Source organism: Xyrauchen texanus, chromosome 41 (assembly GCF_025860055.1).
Source record: "Xyrauchen texanus isolate HMW12.3.18 chromosome 41, RBS_HiC_50CHRs, whole genome shotgun sequence".
Lineage (NCBI taxonomy): Eukaryota > Metazoa > Chordata > Actinopteri > Cypriniformes > Catostomidae > Xyrauchen > Xyrauchen texanus.
This window is the reverse complement of record NC_068316.1, coordinates 12250005-12268996: the sequence shown is the minus strand read 5'-3', so window position 1 is coordinate 12268996 and position 18992 is coordinate 12250005. Positions and strand designations below refer to the sequence as shown.

Sequence of the window (18992 nt, the reverse complement as noted above, 5' to 3'; positions counted from 1 at the left end):
AATGTTTTACTGCCGAGAATTTTCTTCTACTTCTTCTGTTGTTTTTGTTAGATTTGGTGACGTGACATGAGAACAATGATTTTTCTTAGTCACATTGTGCATTTAAAAAATATTTATATTCTCTGTTGTGTTCTTGTATTTGTCATTGGACTTTCTTCTAAAAGGATAGTTTACCAAAAAAGTTACTTCTATCAGAAATGATCTCGCACTTGTTCCGAACCCATATGACCTCATTGGAACACATGAGGAGAAATTTTGAACAATGTTGATGCTGCTCATGCCCATACAATGAAAGAAAAAGGTGAATGAGGTTGCCAGTCCCTAACGTCTCCTTTTATATGCATATAAAAAAATGTAGAGGCTAAATTTAACACTATTTAGTCACATTGCAAAATACAACACGAAATATTAATTATATGATGATATGACTTACCACATGTGGATTAGGGCCTATGTGAAATATAGACCATGTCCACACTAATATGTTTTCATTTGAAAAATCATTAATTTTGCTTTGTTTATGCCTCTTACCCACTCTCGATCTGTGTTTTTCTCCACCAAAAACTGAGATTTCTGAAGCATTTACAATGGAAGAGAATGTGGACAATTTTTGCAGGGTTAAAAGGCAGAAACGTGAAGCTTATAATTGTATAAAAGCACTCACGTTAATTCATCTGTTAAAACTTGTCTAACTTGAGCTGTAAAATTTGGTTGTTTTTGGGTTTACTTTACAGCGTTACGTCATCATGGCAACAAAGTTGTTATATTAGATATAACTTAGTAAGCGATTGTATCACACTAAAACACGTTAACATGCATGTTGTATTGTGGCTATACTTTTGAAACATTTTGTATTTTAATGTGTATGGATTGGCCCAATTAACTTCCATTGTGAGTGCCTCACTGTAACTCAGATTTTTGCTTCTTTTTTTTAAAGAAAAGGAGGGGACTGTCAAGTTCAATTTGTGTGGTTATCAATATTATGCCACAAATACTGTCTATTGAACCTCACTTGCATTGAACCTGGAATATTTCTTTAAATCGCTTCGAAAAATCGGGAAAATGTGATTGTCATAAAACTACATTTCCCAGAATGCATCAATCTGTTTTTCACCCAGACACGCCCCAAGTAGGAAGTGCAGACAGAGCAGCGGAGACTTTTAGCTGCAAGTGAACGAGAGGATGTTTTGAACGTGGCTCAAACGGGGACGGATTTATTCTTATTTTTTTCATCCGATGTGTGAACTCATCTGTTTAGGATTCTGTCATCTGTTTCTTTTGCTGACCACACCAAAAACAGCGGCATCATGGAGCACATTCGCACACCAAAGGTACAAACTGAGCAAATGCAGGAATTAGGCAAGATCTGTTCTAGTGTGGCAGTATTGACTAAAAATACACAAACACTCGTAAACTCATTAAAATATATTATGATCATTGTAAATTGATTTATCTCAAAATATGAAGTCCCTTTTTAAAGAACACATGGAGCGATATCGGTGTCTATATTCATCGAGTCTGGTCTAGATTAGTCAATTTGACTTGAGCGTAAGGTTTTTGCTTGAATGTGGTGCCTGTGATCTAAATAGAGGTTTTCTGCCTGTGTAGCCATTTAACAAAAAGTTCCAGATGTATAAGCGGATCAGAACGGGACACTCCTGGAAATATTGGGCCTTAGAGGTTGATCCTGCTTTTATGTTGTCTGATCACGTCAGACCAGAGTGATGCAATGAAAAAAGCACTGAAACTGCCATATATCTTATTGTATATGCGGTCACATATTGTCAACAATAACTGATCAGCATGAGTGTTTTGTCACACAGTCTATCTGTATATTATTTAAAGTCTAGGTCATGGCCCTCAATGCATTTTTCAGGTCCTCGTGCAGTATTTGTTTGCAGTATGTATTTCCAGGTAATCAAATCCAGTCCATTGAACAGTTTGAGGTGACTTACCTGAACACTATTACGTTTGTATGCACTGTGCTGTTGTCACCACCACACTATATATCCTCGTAAAATGTTACTATTTGTTTTGTGATGTCTGCAGTTTTAATTGTGGTCACAGGAAGTGTGTTGTTTAGCTGCAGTCTAGTTGCTGGGAAACAGCCAGACCTCAGTGTAATATACAGTTGCTAGATATTATGAATGGATTTCTCTTGATGTCTGTGTTTGGCGTCTTAGTCATTTTGATAGAACTGATCCTTTAATCATGTTTCCCTTCTGTCAAAATAAGGGGTCAGACCACATTGTGATGAAGGATGTGAAGATGTAAACAAATATGATTTATCACTGAAGATACAGTATAGAAAAAAACATGATTTACAACCCCTAGTTTTAGAGGATGGTAGGATGGTTCCTAATGCATCCCCATATAGGACTCATACATCTCCGAGATGTCTGTTTTGAGATCTTTTCATCTGGAAAGTATCACATTCTAATTGACATCTGCTAAACATCTTAAAAAGATCAGATTTAAAAACATTCTAAATCATAAACGTCTTGAAGACATCTGAGAGTAAACGTCTTATAAATGTATCGCATATGACCAAACAACATTAAGAATCTGTCTTCCAGATGTAAACACATCAAAGAGATGTCTGGATTATGCATGCATGCTATCAGGGAATAAGATTAGGTTCATCTCAATACATTTGAAAAGTGATTTGTCATTTTTAAATGATCATATAACCTATTTTGAGCTGTGTTGTCTTGGTAAGATATTGTTCACTGTGACTGTTGCTCTCCTCAACAGGTAGAACAAGTAAAGCTCCTGGATCGCTTTAGCAACAAGTCCACCACAGGAACCCTGCACCTGACGGCAACACATCTGATCTTTGTGGAGAGTAATTCAGCCAGTGCACAGGAGATATGGGTATGAAACCCCCTCAAAACCCCCTCAAAACCCCATTGAAATTTTTTTTCAGGAATCTATGGCAGAAAGAATTGTGGTACATAGTGGTGTTGACGTACAGTACTTCTGAGCCTCCCGTTTTGTTTACCAGATTATAGTGAAGTAGATCATGGGAACGAGGTTACGAATTCCTCACGTTGGCAGTAGACATTGTTGCTGTGGAAACCTGTCGGCTGAGTTCACCCTGGAGGCCGAATGAATACGAGAATGTAGGGGAGGCCAAGAGAGGACATGAATACCAATGACCCGCATAGCACAAGGCGTAATCTGCCACGTTTATAGTCCACCGATCTGTCGGTCTGAGTATGTGAGTGGATTGCAGATAATTAACCTTATCTTATCATCTTCCCAAGATACTGTAAGAAGTAGTTTGGAGGTCAGGGGACGCTTGCTAGAACTGGCAAACAGAGTTTATCATTAAATACTCCAGTTACTTATACTTGCAAAGTAAATTAGAGAACAATGGCGCGTAACTCATCCTGCAGTGTTTGTGCTATGGATAGTGATACCTGAAATCTTGCGGCTTGGGTGTACTAATACTTTTCTAAGTGATCAAACTTGTGTTTTTAATCTGGCGTACGATAAAACAGGTGAGAATATCCCATGGACTAGGCCTGTCGTGATTATTAAATAGCCGTCTGATCACGATTATTTGATCTAACTGCAATTATTTGAGACAACCGCGATTTTTGGGCATTCTAATTCCAATCACGTTTTAATGCCCAAATAAGGGAATTGTTATCGAATATATAAATGCCATCAATGGCTCATGTGTGTGTCACTCAGTTGAACTCAGAGTGTCACTGATCCACACCAGACGTCAACCAGCTCCTGTCCGGAAGAGCGCGTGAAGTACTCTGATGCACGCGCTGTAAGCAGAGGTTCGTGCCAAACTCCCTTGAAAATACAAACAAATAAGTATAAACTGTGATAGTGAACGCAACGTGCTCCAGTTTCACTTTAAACAATCGTGTAATGGCAAATGTTCCTGGTTCATACATGCAGCTAGCTACACAGAGGAGGAGATGCACGCTTACTCTATTTGTGTGGAGTGATGAAATGATTTAACTAAATCTCAAAGGTTTTTGCTTCATGAGAAACAAGGGCTCGTGGGTTTAATCAAAGAGCATTAAAATAACGTGTGAAAGTGAATAAATTAGGACAGAAATATTTTACCATTGTATAATATAATAAATATTATATAAATATACAAAAATATATTTTTTAATCAAAATATAATATATTTGTTAAAAAAAACAGTGTAAATGTAAAATTGACCAAAACTAAAGTTGACCAAAAAGAGAGACATATTTTAAGTAATAATAAATATTTTGATATTTAAAACATTGTTATCATGTCATTCACAAGTTATTAAAGCCTTAAAAGGAAATCACATATCCTTATTTTATTATTTTGTTTTTGTTTCAAGTTAAATATTTAAAAATGACTTTTTAAGGTGTGTGAAGCACACATGCAGAAAAAAAGCACACCTTAAGAAATATGAAAAATTTGCTGACAATATACTGCCACAGCCCTACAACAGGCAATTAATCATAGTCTGAATGAATTGTTTGACAATTAATCTTCAGCCAAATTTCATAATTGTGACAGCCCTTCTATGGACTTACATTGAAGGAGGTACTCGAGCCATATTTAGGGATCAAAATGTCATATAGACATGGGGGTTGAGCTCTTTTGACTTGGGCACTAAGCGAACAGCTAGCAACTACCCAGAATACTTTAGCAACCGCATGCCAATGGCTTGGCAACTACACATCAACACGTTATTTACACATTACATATTTGGAAGTATATAGTAGGACTAGGTATCGATACAGATTTCCCAATTCAATTAAATTCTGATTAGGGGTGCACTGATACTATGAGATACTATGATCTCATAGTATGTTATGTTTACGTTTTTAGAAACTGTCATCTTTTTGCACTACTGTGTACTGGTCGGCGCTGCACTGTCTCTCACTGTGCCTATTGTCCTGTTCATTGTCAGAAATTTCTTGTACTGTCCCATACTTTTTGCACATGTTTGCACGTGCACTTTATATAGGTATATATAGGTATTTTATATAGGTATTTTATTTAGTTGTGTAGTCTCATGTGGTCCTGTGTTTGTCCTATGTTGATTTTATGTAGCACCATGGTCCTGGAGGAACATTGTCTTGTTTCGCTGTGTACTGTACTAACTGTATATGGTTGAAACGACAATAAAAACCACTTGACTTGACTATAGGCCGATAATGATACATTGCCACTAGCTTATTTTTTCATCAGATCACTGTTTCACTTAGGAATGCTTAAAACTCTTTAAGGTGGTACAAATTTCTGATATCTCAGAAGTCACAATCGGCTGGTTTCAAACCATTTTGGATAGTTTTCCTCATTATGTGGCCTGTAAGTAAGTGCCCCTTTTACAACTGTCACATCTGTTTATGCCATTTTTTCAGCATTTATGTGAGAGCGAGAAAGATTAAAAATGGATTATTACATATTCTTAGGAGTGCAAACCCTTCTACTTTTTGTGACAAATTGTGCATTTAAATTCACAGTGTTTTTTGCTAAATGTGTTACAAATTATAAGTAAACCATTGTTTGTTTATATTGGCATTTTCACACTTATTACCGATATGGCTATAGTTTTAATTGGGACAAGAACTGGCCGATAAATATCGGCAGCCGATACATCGGTGCATCCATAATTCTGATTTACAAGCTCTCGATTTGATTCAGATTAATTTGGGTATTTCAGTTAAAATGTCAACAAATTTAAAACTGAAAATTAATCTGAGTTAACACTGTTTCAAGTTATCAAGTAATTATTCAGGTATATAGTCAGTAATTAAGCAAGAACAGAGAAACAAATAACAAACAATTGAACAAATTAAAACAAAAGAACAAAGACTCAAATCTATAGAATTTATAACAATACAAAAAGACAAAAACAATTGTGCTTCATATTTTTAACAGCAGTATCAAGTATTTAAGTAAACATTCAGAAATTTAAAAAAGGAATGAAATGTATCATAAAACTAATAAAATCACTTCCTCATTATATCATTATAATACATTTTAAAGCAACTAAAGTTATCCAAACAAGAGCGGCGAGTGGTTTTCTCAATTTCTTGTTATTGATTGATTAATATTCACAACATACTACACATCTGCAGATCTATTAGGCTGCATTTACATTCTAAATCGAATGTATACGTTCACTTTAGACATAAATAACTTTTTGCATTAATACCTCACCAAGAAGGCCATTGTCATGGAATTTTGTAGTGTATTTTACTGTCTAGGCATGTATCAATCTTGCCACATCTTTGCGAGCACTCAGAGCACACAAGCGGTTTTAGGCTAACCTATTTTTACAGGGGCACCCAAAGTTTCTGAAAGCCTTCGTCGTATTTTAGTTTAAGAGCAGATGAGACCTGACCTCGGGACCACATTTTGAGACTTCCACCACCTTTTAAAAACTAACCGGATGATTGGTGATCTGTGACAGAGTTTCACATAACAGTCTGGAACCCAAAGAGAATGAATCTGCATCTTTACTCTCAGTCACCACTTGCACAGATCGTCTCACTCTCTGCACGCAGTAGTGCCTTCTGTTTCCTATGCATTATGTATCATGTGCACACTTCAGTGTTCAATGACAACAGGAGCCTGAGTCATGATGCCAATTGAAAATGCAGATAAATGTGCATTTTAAAAGCTTCCCAGATTTTGACCTTCCAAATTGTGTTATGTAGTTTATTGAATATGGTAATCATGTGTCTTTTCAATTCCCCTTGTCATGGTCATGCACATCACATTCACGTGTACATCTTAAAGATAGGGGAACAAAAGCTGAGAAGAGGTAGCAGAAGAGAGAAGTAGAATTGCAGATTTAGAAAATATCTGAGACTAGTTGATGTGGCAGGATAATGGAAGTTTGAATTATTTATCTTGAATAGTGTTTTTGTACCGTACATACTTGGCTATACAGGCTATCTTTTTGGGACAAATCTATCCCTTGAAGTCTTCCTTTGGGGGACATTTGGACATGTCCTCATTGGGAAATCTAAATTATTGTTGTCTTTAGTGCTGGGTAAAAATAAGATTTTCGAATGCATTGTAATCTTAATTTGAATAATTCCTGATGTCGATTCTTAAATCCCAAGATTGTTGCGAGTAAATCAATTCCATATGCCAACAAATTGTGCACTATGTGACTAAAAATGTCTGTGATTAGCCGCTTACTGGTACATTTTCCAGTGAATGAGTATTATATTAGCAGAGAAGTTTAGCAGAGGGATCCTTCACTGTATGATCGTTCCATGTAATGTGTGTCCAACGATGAGATCCATGCAATCCATTTGTGATAGAATAATGTCTCTTAATGGAGTATTTTAGGCATATTTCGGTTGTTTAACAGTTTAATAATCACGCATAGCACTGATGCGGTAAAGAAGCTGTGCAACTCCTGTCTTGTTAAAGGGATAGTTGACCCAAAAATGAAGATTTTGTGTGATTTTTGGAGCTTGAAAGGTCTGGTCACCATTCACTTGCGTTACTGAGCTGAGATATTCTTCTAAAAATTGTTGTTTGTGTTCTGCAGAAGAAAGAAAGTCATACACATCTGGGATGGCATGAGGTGTAGTATACGATGAGAGAATTTTGATCTTTTGGGTGAACTAGGGCTGGACGATAAGGCCAAAATTAATTTTGCGATATATTTCTTAATTTCGGTCGATACGATATAGTTCTGATATCGATATGAACAATATAAAACTGCCAAAAACGCCCACAACGGATGTCTGTACCTACAAACTTCTGGAAAAAAGTCTATGAAACCTCCTATGAATCTATAATATATTTAAGAAATAAAAACTGCACAAATAAATTAATGTTAACCTTTTATTTGCACTTAGCCTTCATACAAACAAGAATGGTCAAATAAACATAAAACTCTCACCTTTTTCAATATTAATATTTTTAACTTGAAACTACAACATAGGCTGATTATCTTTATAGATTGAAACAGGTTCTTCAGCTAGGATAAAGAATATTAAAGTGCTCCGAGTTGCTGCAGAAAACTATAATAGTATAAAACTATAAAAAATAGTGAGCAACAACTAAACTTGCTGGGGCATTAAAAACCACACTGTGTATTGTAAAAAATATAATGATATATACTTAAAATAACCAAGTAGTGAAACAATACAAACAGGCCAAAAAATACATTTTAAGTTCAGAAACATGTTGAGTCCCCCCTCCCTTGCACCACAGTGGTTTGGTCCTCTGCCTGCTTTCCCCCTTTACATCACCTACACACACACACCAGTCCGGTGGAGTTTGAGTTGCTTCGTTAATTGTGGAACTCCAGCAAGTAGGCTGGCAGTGGCAAGACTATTTTTTTCACTTTAAGCATTGGATTAAGTGATTATTTTCTTTTAAATACAGATGATGCTGAGTCATTATTAAATTAGTCATGACAAAAAATTATGATACAATTTTTTCACAATACAGTTTGCAATGTTAGCGATTATAATGTTACCTAGCTTGTTTGGTAGCTTGTTTGTGAACTGATATTAGCCTAATATTGTAGATCTACCGTTGTGTTGGGTTTTGCTCAATATGATGTTACGTGGCAGATCAGTGGGATGGCTGCAGTTGAATATCTAAGAGACCCCTCTGTGCCTGATGAAACCTGAAATATTATGGGGGACGCAAGATCATTTTATAATTATAATATGACCGTGTGGTGAAAAGTCTTCTGTGTACACACATCCTATAGACGTAAAATTTTGGCTCTATTATTTGTTATTTCTGCTTGGCTTGAACTGATGGCTGCGCCCTGAACGTTAGTCAGTGTCAAATGCTGTGATTTAATAATTACAAAAATATAAATACTTAAGCAGTGTCACACAAGCAAGAATGCGATATGGCCCTACATCAACACTGCTGTGATTCGGCCGCAGGCAGGGTGCAATAGGTAATCACAATAGTGCTAATTTAGGGCCATATAGCATGATTGCAAGTGTGATACTGCTTATATACAACAGTTCAATGAACAAGTACATTTACATTTTTTGGGGGGAAAACTGAGTACGTAACAACGCATTTGTGCATGGAATTAATTTATTACGTGACAGATCAGAATCAGCCGTTGCTGGTTCAAAATAAATGATGCATTCAAGCCTTCGTTAGTAATTTAATGTCACTTCAGAAATAGTATCACAGCTTGTGCTGTTTCTAACACGTTATTGGATAAACAGGGAGGGATGGATGGATGGGGTGTGTGAGTGTGAGTGTGTGTGTGAGTGTGAGTGTGTGAGTGAGTGATCACCTGTGGCCACACCCAAGCAGAGATGCTGTCAGCTTTCTCAGTGTAAAATAGCCTTCCAAGTGGGGGTATTTGTCCCTATTTCATGGTAGCTGGTTTTACTATAGAAACCGCAATATCCTCCACCATTTTAAACAGTGTGTCCGATAAGAGGTATGCACCTTCAATTTGTGTAATTAAGCAGTCTGTTGTGTCTCTCAGCTGTGATGAGCCGTAATGCTGAAGTTGTTCATTTAGAGCCGTTTAAAGCTATTTTCTAGCTTTAGTAGTAATAGGATCGATCTGGAGTGCTGTATGTAAACACTGGCTGACGCGGATTCACTTCACGTCACCTAACTGGCTCATATTACACACAAAAAAGATATTTTGCCACCACCTGCTGGCTAACATGTATAATGTCAAAAAATACATGTAAAAAAGACAAACAGTAGATCTGAACACATCTGCACTGCTCTTACACTTTAGTTTAGAACGTCACGAACACAAGCGGAATGATACACACACAGTGAAGCATCGGAGTGCTGATGGTATCAGACCATCAGTGCTCATGAATCAAGAACTTGTGAGTCTGACTTGAATCGGGAAATCTATGTCAATACCCAGCCCTTGTTGATTTTAATTTAAAAAATGCAAAAGGTTTAGGGTTAAGCTTTGGGTACTGTATGTAGTAATTGAAATTAGCATTATATAAAACCTAAACAAGTATATGGTATATCCTCAATAAGGATTGTAATCGAAGTAATTGTGTAAGTCATCATGTTTGTGTATGTTTTTAGATTCTGCATCATCACATCGCTTCTGTAGAGAAGCTTTCTCTCACAACTACTGGCTGTCCACTCCTCATTCAGTGCCGGAATTTCCGGGTTGTCCACTTTGTCATTCCACGAGAACGTGATTGCCATGACATCTACAGCTCTCTGCTCAGGCTGCTCAGACCAGGTGGGTAAAATCCATGTGTCCACCCTCATTACTGCAGAGTTACATTTGCATTTAACAGCCGCTTTTTATCTTGATGTGTTTCCTGGGAATCAAACCCATGACTTTGGAGCTGTAAGCTTGCTACTTTACCCTACAAAAACATAGTTAGATTGTGGAAGTTTTCTGAAAGTCACTGAAGAGACTTAGTTACTGACTATCCTCTGACATATATTGTGGTCATGCTTTGTTGGCTTGAGGTCAGGGACATGTGTTTATCAGTCTGAACTCCAGATGGTCATATGAATACTTTGACTTTCCTTTTCACCTTTGTAAAATGTATTCATTCATTATAATTTTTTTCTGTTTGGCAGTGTCCTATAGTGAGCTGTATGCATTCTCCTACAATCCAAAGCAGAACGACCAACAGAGAGAGGAAGGATGGCAACTCATAGACCTCGGAGCTGAGTTTGAGCGAATGGGTGTACCATGTGACCAGTGGCAACTGACAGATGTTAACAGGGAATACAAGGTAGACTGGGAATCGTAGTCAAGTTTATCTTTGCTCTTTATTTAAATGCATAATTTACCCAAAAATTAAAACTCTGACATAATTTACTCACCCTCATCCTAGACAGCCTTAGTCTTTCATTGAAATGTCAGATGAAATGAAAGTGAATGTGTCTGAGGCTAATATTCTATTGAACATCTCCTTTTATGATCCACCAAATGAAAGTAAGTCATTTACAGGGTGAATAAATAATTATTTTTCATTTGTTGGTGAATGATCCCTTTAACATCAATGCTGAGTCTAATTCAGGAAGTGTCTGTCCTACAGTATGGTCTCCTGAGGATGTCAGGCAACCTAAATTAGAAGATAATGTCCTTCAAGACAAAAGACTACTGTTTGTATAATGTAGTTAGCATGAAACCAAGTTTAATCATTATCCAGTTCAAGTGATTATCAAGTAAACAGTCCTATGGCCACGCAAATATCCAGCTCCATCAAAACTTTATTTTAGATGCAAGTACCTTATGTGTACAATGCATAAAATTTTCTTAATATTAAAGATATAGTTGACCTAAAAATAAACATTTATTTACTCAACCTTATGGTGTTCCAAACCCCTATGACCTTCTGTGGAACACAAAAGGAGATGTTTTGACTGTCAAGCTTCCAAAACTGAAAAAAAGCACCATCAATTTAGTCTTTTAGACCATTGCACTATATTGAAATTCTTCTGAAATCATATGATAGCTTTGTGTGAGGAACAGACCAAAATTTTATCCGTTATTCACTGAAAATCTTCCCCTCTCCCATTGCTTGCATTGTCATAATTTTCATTCTGGGAGGAAAAATTCCTTTACAAAATGTTGATACTTGTATTGTGTACATAATGCATATTAGTTATATTGATCTGGCCTTGGCTGGTGTCATATATGAATGTTATATTGGTTTTATTTGGTGCATTGTCTGACCTTGTCTGTTTTTAGGTGTGCGAAACATATCCAAGAGACCTATATGTACCCATTACGGCCAGTAAACCCATCATTGTCGGAAGCTCCAAGTTTAGAAGTAAAGGCCGCTTTCCTGTCCTAACGTATTTCTACCAGGAGAAGAAGGTAAAAAGGGAGTGATCTCTTGCTGCTAGAGAGAAAAGAAGGGCAATGATGGAATGTATATCTTGATGTGAGCTTTCTGTAGATAGTGTATACTGCGCAGTAGGGTTGTCACAATACCAACATTTCAGCAGTCGGTACCAATACCAGTAAAATTTCACACTAGTAATTTAGATAACACAGGAAAAATGGATATTATACTATTGAAAACACTTTCAGCCTTTTTAAAAAATAAATAAATATCAATGTAAATATTTAATTAAAACAACTGCATGTTTCCTTCAAGTGTTAAACATTAAAGTAAACATTGCTTTGTTTTTTTCAAGTAGGGCACTGTGAAAATTTTTTTATTCCAAATCTAGTGTTTTTAATTTTATTTCTCTGAAGTCCATGTTTTGAAGTTGAGTTCAGCATCAAAATGATGTCTAATCAAGTTAAGTCATAATACTTTAATAAAATTAAAACAGAACAATTGCTTTTCAATATACCATTGCATTTTTTTTATCAAATAAAATGCTTCTGTATAGATCTTCACAGAATAATCTAAAACGCAACATTGGTCTTGTTTTTTGTCGAATAAAGTTATGCACAACAGAGCATCACAGTATAAATGGATAAAAACAATTATTCAGTACAACAGCACTCTTGCTTGTGAGATATTGCTTTAATAATTATTATTACAATTATTGTGAACATTCAGTTTAATGAATATTACATTTTACTAATATACATTTTTTGGAATCAAGCTTGTATTTTGACAGGAAGGCTTTTCAGTTTGTGTGTGTTTTTGACAGTATCTTCACACCTCCGGATAAGCAGTGGTTTAAATGGCCCAGTGTGATTATTAAAGCAAAAAATACTGCGATTTAATTCTAGAAACGTAGTCTACAGGTGCTAAGTGCTTCACAGTGAATAAGCGCTCTGTTATGTTATTTACAACATTCACTATAAAGCTTGCTGTGTATTTATTTCATTAAATCACATCCCTTTGCAGTTTAATAATCACACTAGGACCTATCACGAAGATGAAATATGCATTTACTTTTTTGCAAATATGTCAAATTCAAGTGTGAGCATTTGAAAGTATTCAATTCAGACAGCATGCAAGTTGGATCTCGGTACTACTGGTACTGCATAAACACTGATATTATGACAGCTTTTTTTATTTTAATATTGACTTGGTACCAAAATACCGGTACTTTTTACCCTACTGTGCAGTATTCAGCAAGTAGTATGCTACTTAGTTATACTACGTACTTAGGTTAATTTTCCTGTATTGGATAAGGAATGAATTTACATAAATTGTAAATTGATAATGGATTGTTAAACAGAGGCAAATAATGCTACACACGCTCATGCACATAGGCTACACAACTATGGTATTTACAGTGCAGGAGTAATTTTACTTGGCCTTATTAAAACAATAAATCTATGTGAACTATCCCTTTAACTCTCTCTGTCCTCCCTGCTTTCATATGCAGAAATGAGTCTATTTTACCTTTGAGTGGGAATAATTTGTGTTACTTGTGTCATGCCCCCAGGCGGCTGTGTGCCGGTGCAGTCAGCCTCTCTCTGGCTTTAGCGCTCGGTGTTTGGAAGACGAGCACATGCTTCAGGCCATCAGCAAGGCCAATCATAACAGCCGATATGTCTATGTAATGGACACACGGCCCAAGGTAAGGTTTTATGTTCTTCTGTTTAGTAGATTGACCAGAACAGGATTCTTAATGCTGAAGTATGTAATTTCTGTGACACTTGCACCACCGAATGAAATTGCAAAAATAAACAATGTTTTCAAAACAGCTTTCTGAATACGCCCCTAATCTGCCGATGATCAAACAAAGAGATAGACCCACCCACAACTCATGCCATTGGTTGTGAATGTTGTTGGGACAAAGCAAACGCAGGAATTTGTATAGTGCCACAAAGACACAGTGTTTACCATTTTCGAGAAAATTAACCTATATTAAGATAGAATAGAAGTATTTTAACACTGAAAAGTTAAATATTCGACTTTAAATGAATAGTTCACCTAAAGATTAATATTCTGTCATTTACTCACTATGGCATGGGCACGTGGTCATGTGTCGGTAACCGTCAATAACTCAAGAGTCACGCATCAACAATGTCAGGCTTCATGGTTCTCTCTCCCTCTCTGGGCACACAGCGTTTCTTTTATGTCTCGCTCCGCATCACTATAACAAGACACAGGTGTTAGGGTTAATTACAAACCAGGTGACAAGCCTTACCACTCTCTCTCTCCCGCAGACCGACACATGACCATGTCCCCACGCCACACTCACCCTTAAGTTGTCTCAAATCCGTACGACTTACATTCTTCTGTAGAACACAAAAGTAAATGTTAGGCAGAATGCTAGGGACTGACGGCCTCTGTCACCATTCACATTCATTGCATTTTTTTCCTCTATTCAATGAAAGTTAATAGTGACTGAAACTGTTATCCTGCCTAATATCTCCTTTTGGGTTCCACGGTAGAAAGAAAGTTCCAGTATTAGGGTGAGTAAATGATGACAGAATACATTTTTAGGGTGAGCTATCCCTTTAAGCTCTGTGTGGATTTTTTTTTGGTAGTTGAATGCATTGGCGAATCGTGCGGCAGGCAAAGGCTACGAGAATGAGGACAACTACTCTAATATCCGCTTCCAGTTTGTGGGCATTGAGAACATCCATGTGATGAGGGGAAGTTTGCAGAAGCTTTTGGAAGGTCTGATACACTACGCTTTTGGATTTTGGTTACCTGATTCTCGTTTAATTATGGTGAATTGTTAATGTCTTGGTACCTATCTGTTTCTCGTAGTGGTAGGAACACGTTCCCTCACCATGTCTGATTGCCTGGTTGGACTGGAAAGCAGCGGATGGTTGCGTCATATCAAAGCCATCATAGATGCAGCTAGATTCCTTGCCAAGGTGAAAATCTGAATCTCAGTATTAATGACGTGTCCTAACCAGGTGCAATTTGATACGTTTCCAGTGACAAGTAATTTGTCTACTCTGAAAATGAAATGTTATTCGACTTACCACAGTCACTACCAATCAGAATGTATTTGATGTTCAATATATAGTTATGTGGAGCATTACTGGCACATCTGGTTAGGATACTGGAAAAGGATGCAAGGCTGATTCAAGCACTGCTTATCATTGTGAATGAATTCAACAGATGGCATCTAATAAATGTTTTTGTAATACCAGGCTGTGACCGTAGAGGGCGCCAGTGTTTTAGTGCACTGTTCAGATGGATGGGACCGCACGGCTCAGGTCTGTTCTCTGGGCTCTCTGTTGATGGATCCTTACTACCGCACCATTAAAGGTTTCATGGTAGGAGCCTATCATAGGTCAGACTTAAGGTTAAAGGAATATTCCAGATTCAATACAAGTTAAGCTCAATTGACAGCATTTGTGGCATAACATTGATTACCACAAAAAATAATTTTGACTTGCCTCTGCTTTTCTTTAAACAAAGCAAAAATCTGGCTTCCAGTGAGGGTGTTACAATGGAAGTGAATGGGGTCAATCCACAAATGTTAAAATACTGACTATTTCAATTTTTATTTTTTTTAAGAAAATTATTTTTGTAATAGTCAACAATATGCCACAAATGCTGTCGATTGAGCTTAACTTGTATTAAACCAGGAACATTCCTTTAAGTAGATTGCTGAAGTTAGATTAGAAACAACACACTTTTATATCTTGCTGATTTTGTTATTTATTGCTGAATTATTTCCCCCTTGTTCTCAGGTACTTATTGAGAAAGACTGGATCTCTTTTGGACACAAGTTTGCAGACAGGTTGGCATGTTATCACAGATGCACACTGGTTGATTAATGATTCTAGTGGCTGGAAGAGCCAATGAAATAACGATGAGACGTTCCCTGGTGTTTCCCTGCAGGTGCGATCAGTTGCATGGTGACCATAAAGAGGTATCGCCCATTTTTACTCAGTTCCTGGAGTGTGTATGGCAGCTGACTGAGCAGTTTCCTCAGGCATTTGAGTTTAGCGAGTGGTTTCTCATTCAGATCCATGAGCACGTGCACTCCTGCCAGTTTGGCAACTTTCTGGGCAACAGCCAACGCCAGAGAGAGAACCTTCAGTGAGTATCTGAAAAACAAACATGTGTTTGCTTCCCTGTTATCATCCCAAAGGCCTTACTTCATATACTGTATACAAATATTTATATAATTACAGGTTAAAAGACAGGACATATTCTTTGTGGGCTCACCTGCTGAGTGAAAAGCAGAATTACTTAAATCCTGTGTACAGTGTGAGCTTTGCAGAATCACACCCAGTTCTGGAGCCATCCACCCAAGCCTGCTACTTCAAGTATGCTTAACCATCTCTCTTTATTAAAGACTGTTCCTTTAGACTGCCAGATTTTAACCAGTACTGGTTTGTGTTGCAGGTTTTGGAGAAACATGTACCATCAATACGACCGTTCCATGCACCCTCGACAGTCCATTCTTAAACACGTGCTAACCTTGAAAGAGAGCAACCGAGGGCTAGTAGCCACAGTGCAAGCCTTGAAGACTGTGAGTTTATGGGTTATTTGTTGAAAATTAAGCCTTGGGTCCTGAACGCTAACCTCCCATGAAAAAAGATTAGTCATGGATTATTGTGTGAGGGGAAACCAGTTATTACATTTCTCTCAGAGATCAAACGACCTTGGTCAGAACTGACAGCATGTTTAATTTGACATGGAGGAAAACAAGTCTGTGAGAATTTGAATTGTGGACCGTTTTTGTCTATTGAAATTTTTCAGAAATACATATTTTTTTAAAGCTGTCAAAATGAACGCATTAACGCATGTGATTAATTAAATGTAAGAACATTTTTCTAAATTATCGCATTTACTGTTAATACAGCATAAACCAGGGGCCTGGGTAGTTCAGCGAGTATTGATGCTGACTACCACCCCTGGAGTCGAGAGTTAGAATCCAGGGTGTGCTCTGTGACTCCAGCCAGGTCTCCTAAGCAACCAAATTGTCCCGGTTGCTAGGGAGGGTAGAGTCACATGGGGTAACCTCATGGTCAAGATTAGGGGTTCTCACTCTCAATGGGGCATGTGGAAGTTGTGCGTGGATCGCAGAGAATAGCATGAGCAGCCATGTGATAAGATGAGCGGATTGACAGTTTCAGAAGCAGAGGCAACTGAGACTTGTCCTCCGCCACCCGGATTGAGGTGAGCAACCGTGCCACCATGAGGACCTACTAAGTAGTGGGAATTGGGCAGTCCAAATTGGGAGAAAAGGGGATAAAATAAAAAAATACAGCATAAACCAGCATAAACACTGGTTGGATGGGCGGAACCTTTGCGATCTGTCCGCCCGGAGTCATTAAACTTTCTAAATTGATTAATCGCGATTAACTACAAAATATTATGCAATTAATCACATTTAAATCATACTGTTTAATCAACAGACAGCACTACATATTTTATAGCATGTCATTGGCTGAACTTTTCTCAATTGGAAGAACAGACTGTAATTCTTAATTTCCTTCATGTCAAATTAAATATGGACTCTTCTACAGTCTGACAAAGGGGACTATTCACAACAAGTGTATAGAGTATTTAGACAAGAATTTACATAGAAACAATATGTTCCTATGGAGCTATTCACACTAGGGGCGGAAATTTGTTTAACAGCAGATCAAATTTTTCCTTTGGTCAGTGTGTCATTTATTAATTTTTTTGTCAATTTCTTTGTCCAGGGATTACAAACTCACTGAACAATAAGAAATGTTGGGTCACTTGTCTAAAGCATACACATATGACATTAAGCACCAAAGAACTGTTAAAGCTGTTGTCTTCGCACATCCCATCACACACAATTTGGCTAAGATTCGTCTAAATTTTTCTTTTCACTTTTTTAATGAACATGCTTTAATGTCTATACACTGATGTGTTTCCTTTTTCATCTGAAATGACACTCTCTCTTATCTTCCATAGAAGCTGCAAAAGTTTGGGGTGACCACATCTCCACTGGAGCCTCGGACACCTCCCAGGGAGCGTAGTTTCCCTCGCAGACCTCAGTCACTTATCCTGGGAGCTCCTCTTCACAGCCGGAAGGATGTGCAGCAGGAGTTGGATGAGGAGGTGTTTGGAGTGGAGGCCATGGAGGATGCTCCAGCTAGTGCTGGTGGGGAACGGACTGTAGAGGGAAGCAGTGCCACAGAAAATGGCTATGGAGAGCTGCCTGGATCCTTTGGTTCCAAGAGTGAGCCAGCAGTGGTCACCTTGGAGTTTGGAGTGGCCAGAATGACCTGCTAAGGACACCATTAAACACATGATTTAAAGAATTAAGGAATCTTAGGGGACTGGAAACATGTATGATTTGTATATTCTGTTGTGAGATGGATGAAGTATGTTTGCGAGTGTGTGTGTGTGTGTGTGTGTGTGTGTGTGAGCATGTGTGTATGTGTGTGCGAGCAGTTGTTTACTCTACTTGAAGGCACTGCACTTGTCGTGACCTCCATATGTACGAAAGACAAAGAGATAAATGGAATTGCATATCTGTCAATTCAAATATTATATCCGTCATCTGCATTTAAAAAAGGCTTTTTTTTTTTTTTTTTGTTGCTCATTTTTAAAGGATGGCAATAGCACTAAAAAGAAAAAAAGATTAAACAAAAAGTTGATGAACTTGTGACTCAAAGAAATCTTTGTACCACTGAGAGCACTGTTTTGAGTGGACTCAACTCCATTCCTTCCACGTCACTGTTACCTTAGAGGAAAAAAGGTGACTAGATTAATGATGTCCAGGATGAAGGATTTCAGCAGAGATGCCCCATTTACAAGGGTTCCATGTGCAGTCTGGTCGATAAGAGGGGTTAGTTAGGAACTCAGAGGTTAATGTGATGTCATAGAGCAGGTCAAAGGTCATTTTTACTCCTAGGTGATTATATGAGCTAACAATAAATCATTACGGCTACAAATCTACATGAAAAATCTGCAGCAATCTGTCATTGTCACATACAAATTTACCAACTGCATAAAGGAAAATGGAGAACTATAGCAAATATCTGGTGCCTAAACATAATCAAGTTATTTAAGAATGTTGTAAGCCCTGGACTTTTTTGGGGATGTTTGTCTAGTGTCTTGATACTGCTTTTAGTCTAGGTGGTGTCTACGTAGACCTTTAAAGGGATGGTTCACCCAAAAATGAAAATTCTCATCATTTACTCACCCTCA

The 18992-nt window shown here is 37.5% G+C and overlaps 1 protein-coding gene across 1 annotated transcript; it reads left to right on the top strand.

Annotated features, from left to right (window-relative positions):
* Positions 1 to 1135: 1135 nt before the first annotated feature.
* On the top strand, positions 1136 to 18722 carry mtmr6 (myotubularin related protein 6). The gene is made up of 14 exons (XM_052113927.1): positions 1136 to 1331; positions 2755 to 2874; positions 10030 to 10192; positions 10543 to 10700; positions 11663 to 11791; positions 13330 to 13464; positions 14381 to 14513; positions 14607 to 14716; positions 14999 to 15124; positions 15545 to 15594; positions 15696 to 15896; positions 15992 to 16126; positions 16206 to 16332; positions 17751 to 18722. Exons 1-14 carry the CDS (start codon positions 1308 to 1310, stop codon positions 18069 to 18071), a joined length of 1932 nt encoding a protein of 643 aa, XP_051969887.1. The 5' UTR covers positions 1136 to 1307; the 3' UTR covers positions 18072 to 18722.
* Positions 18723 to 18992: the final 270 nt, after the last annotated feature.

Bases quoted from the DNA above. Each gene is read 5' to 3' on its own strand.
- mtmr6 (XM_052113927.1), top strand. From the start codon at position 1,308: ATGGAGCACATTCGCACACCAAAG. The intron at 11,792-13,329 runs GTAAAAAGGGAG...TCATGCCCCCAG, and splicing joins ATTTCTACCAGGAGAAGAAG to GCGGCTGTGTGCCGGTGCAG. The intron at 15,595-15,695 runs GTTGGCATGTTA...GTTTCCCTGCAG, and splicing joins GGACACAAGTTTGCAGACAG to GTGCGATCAGTTGCATGGTG.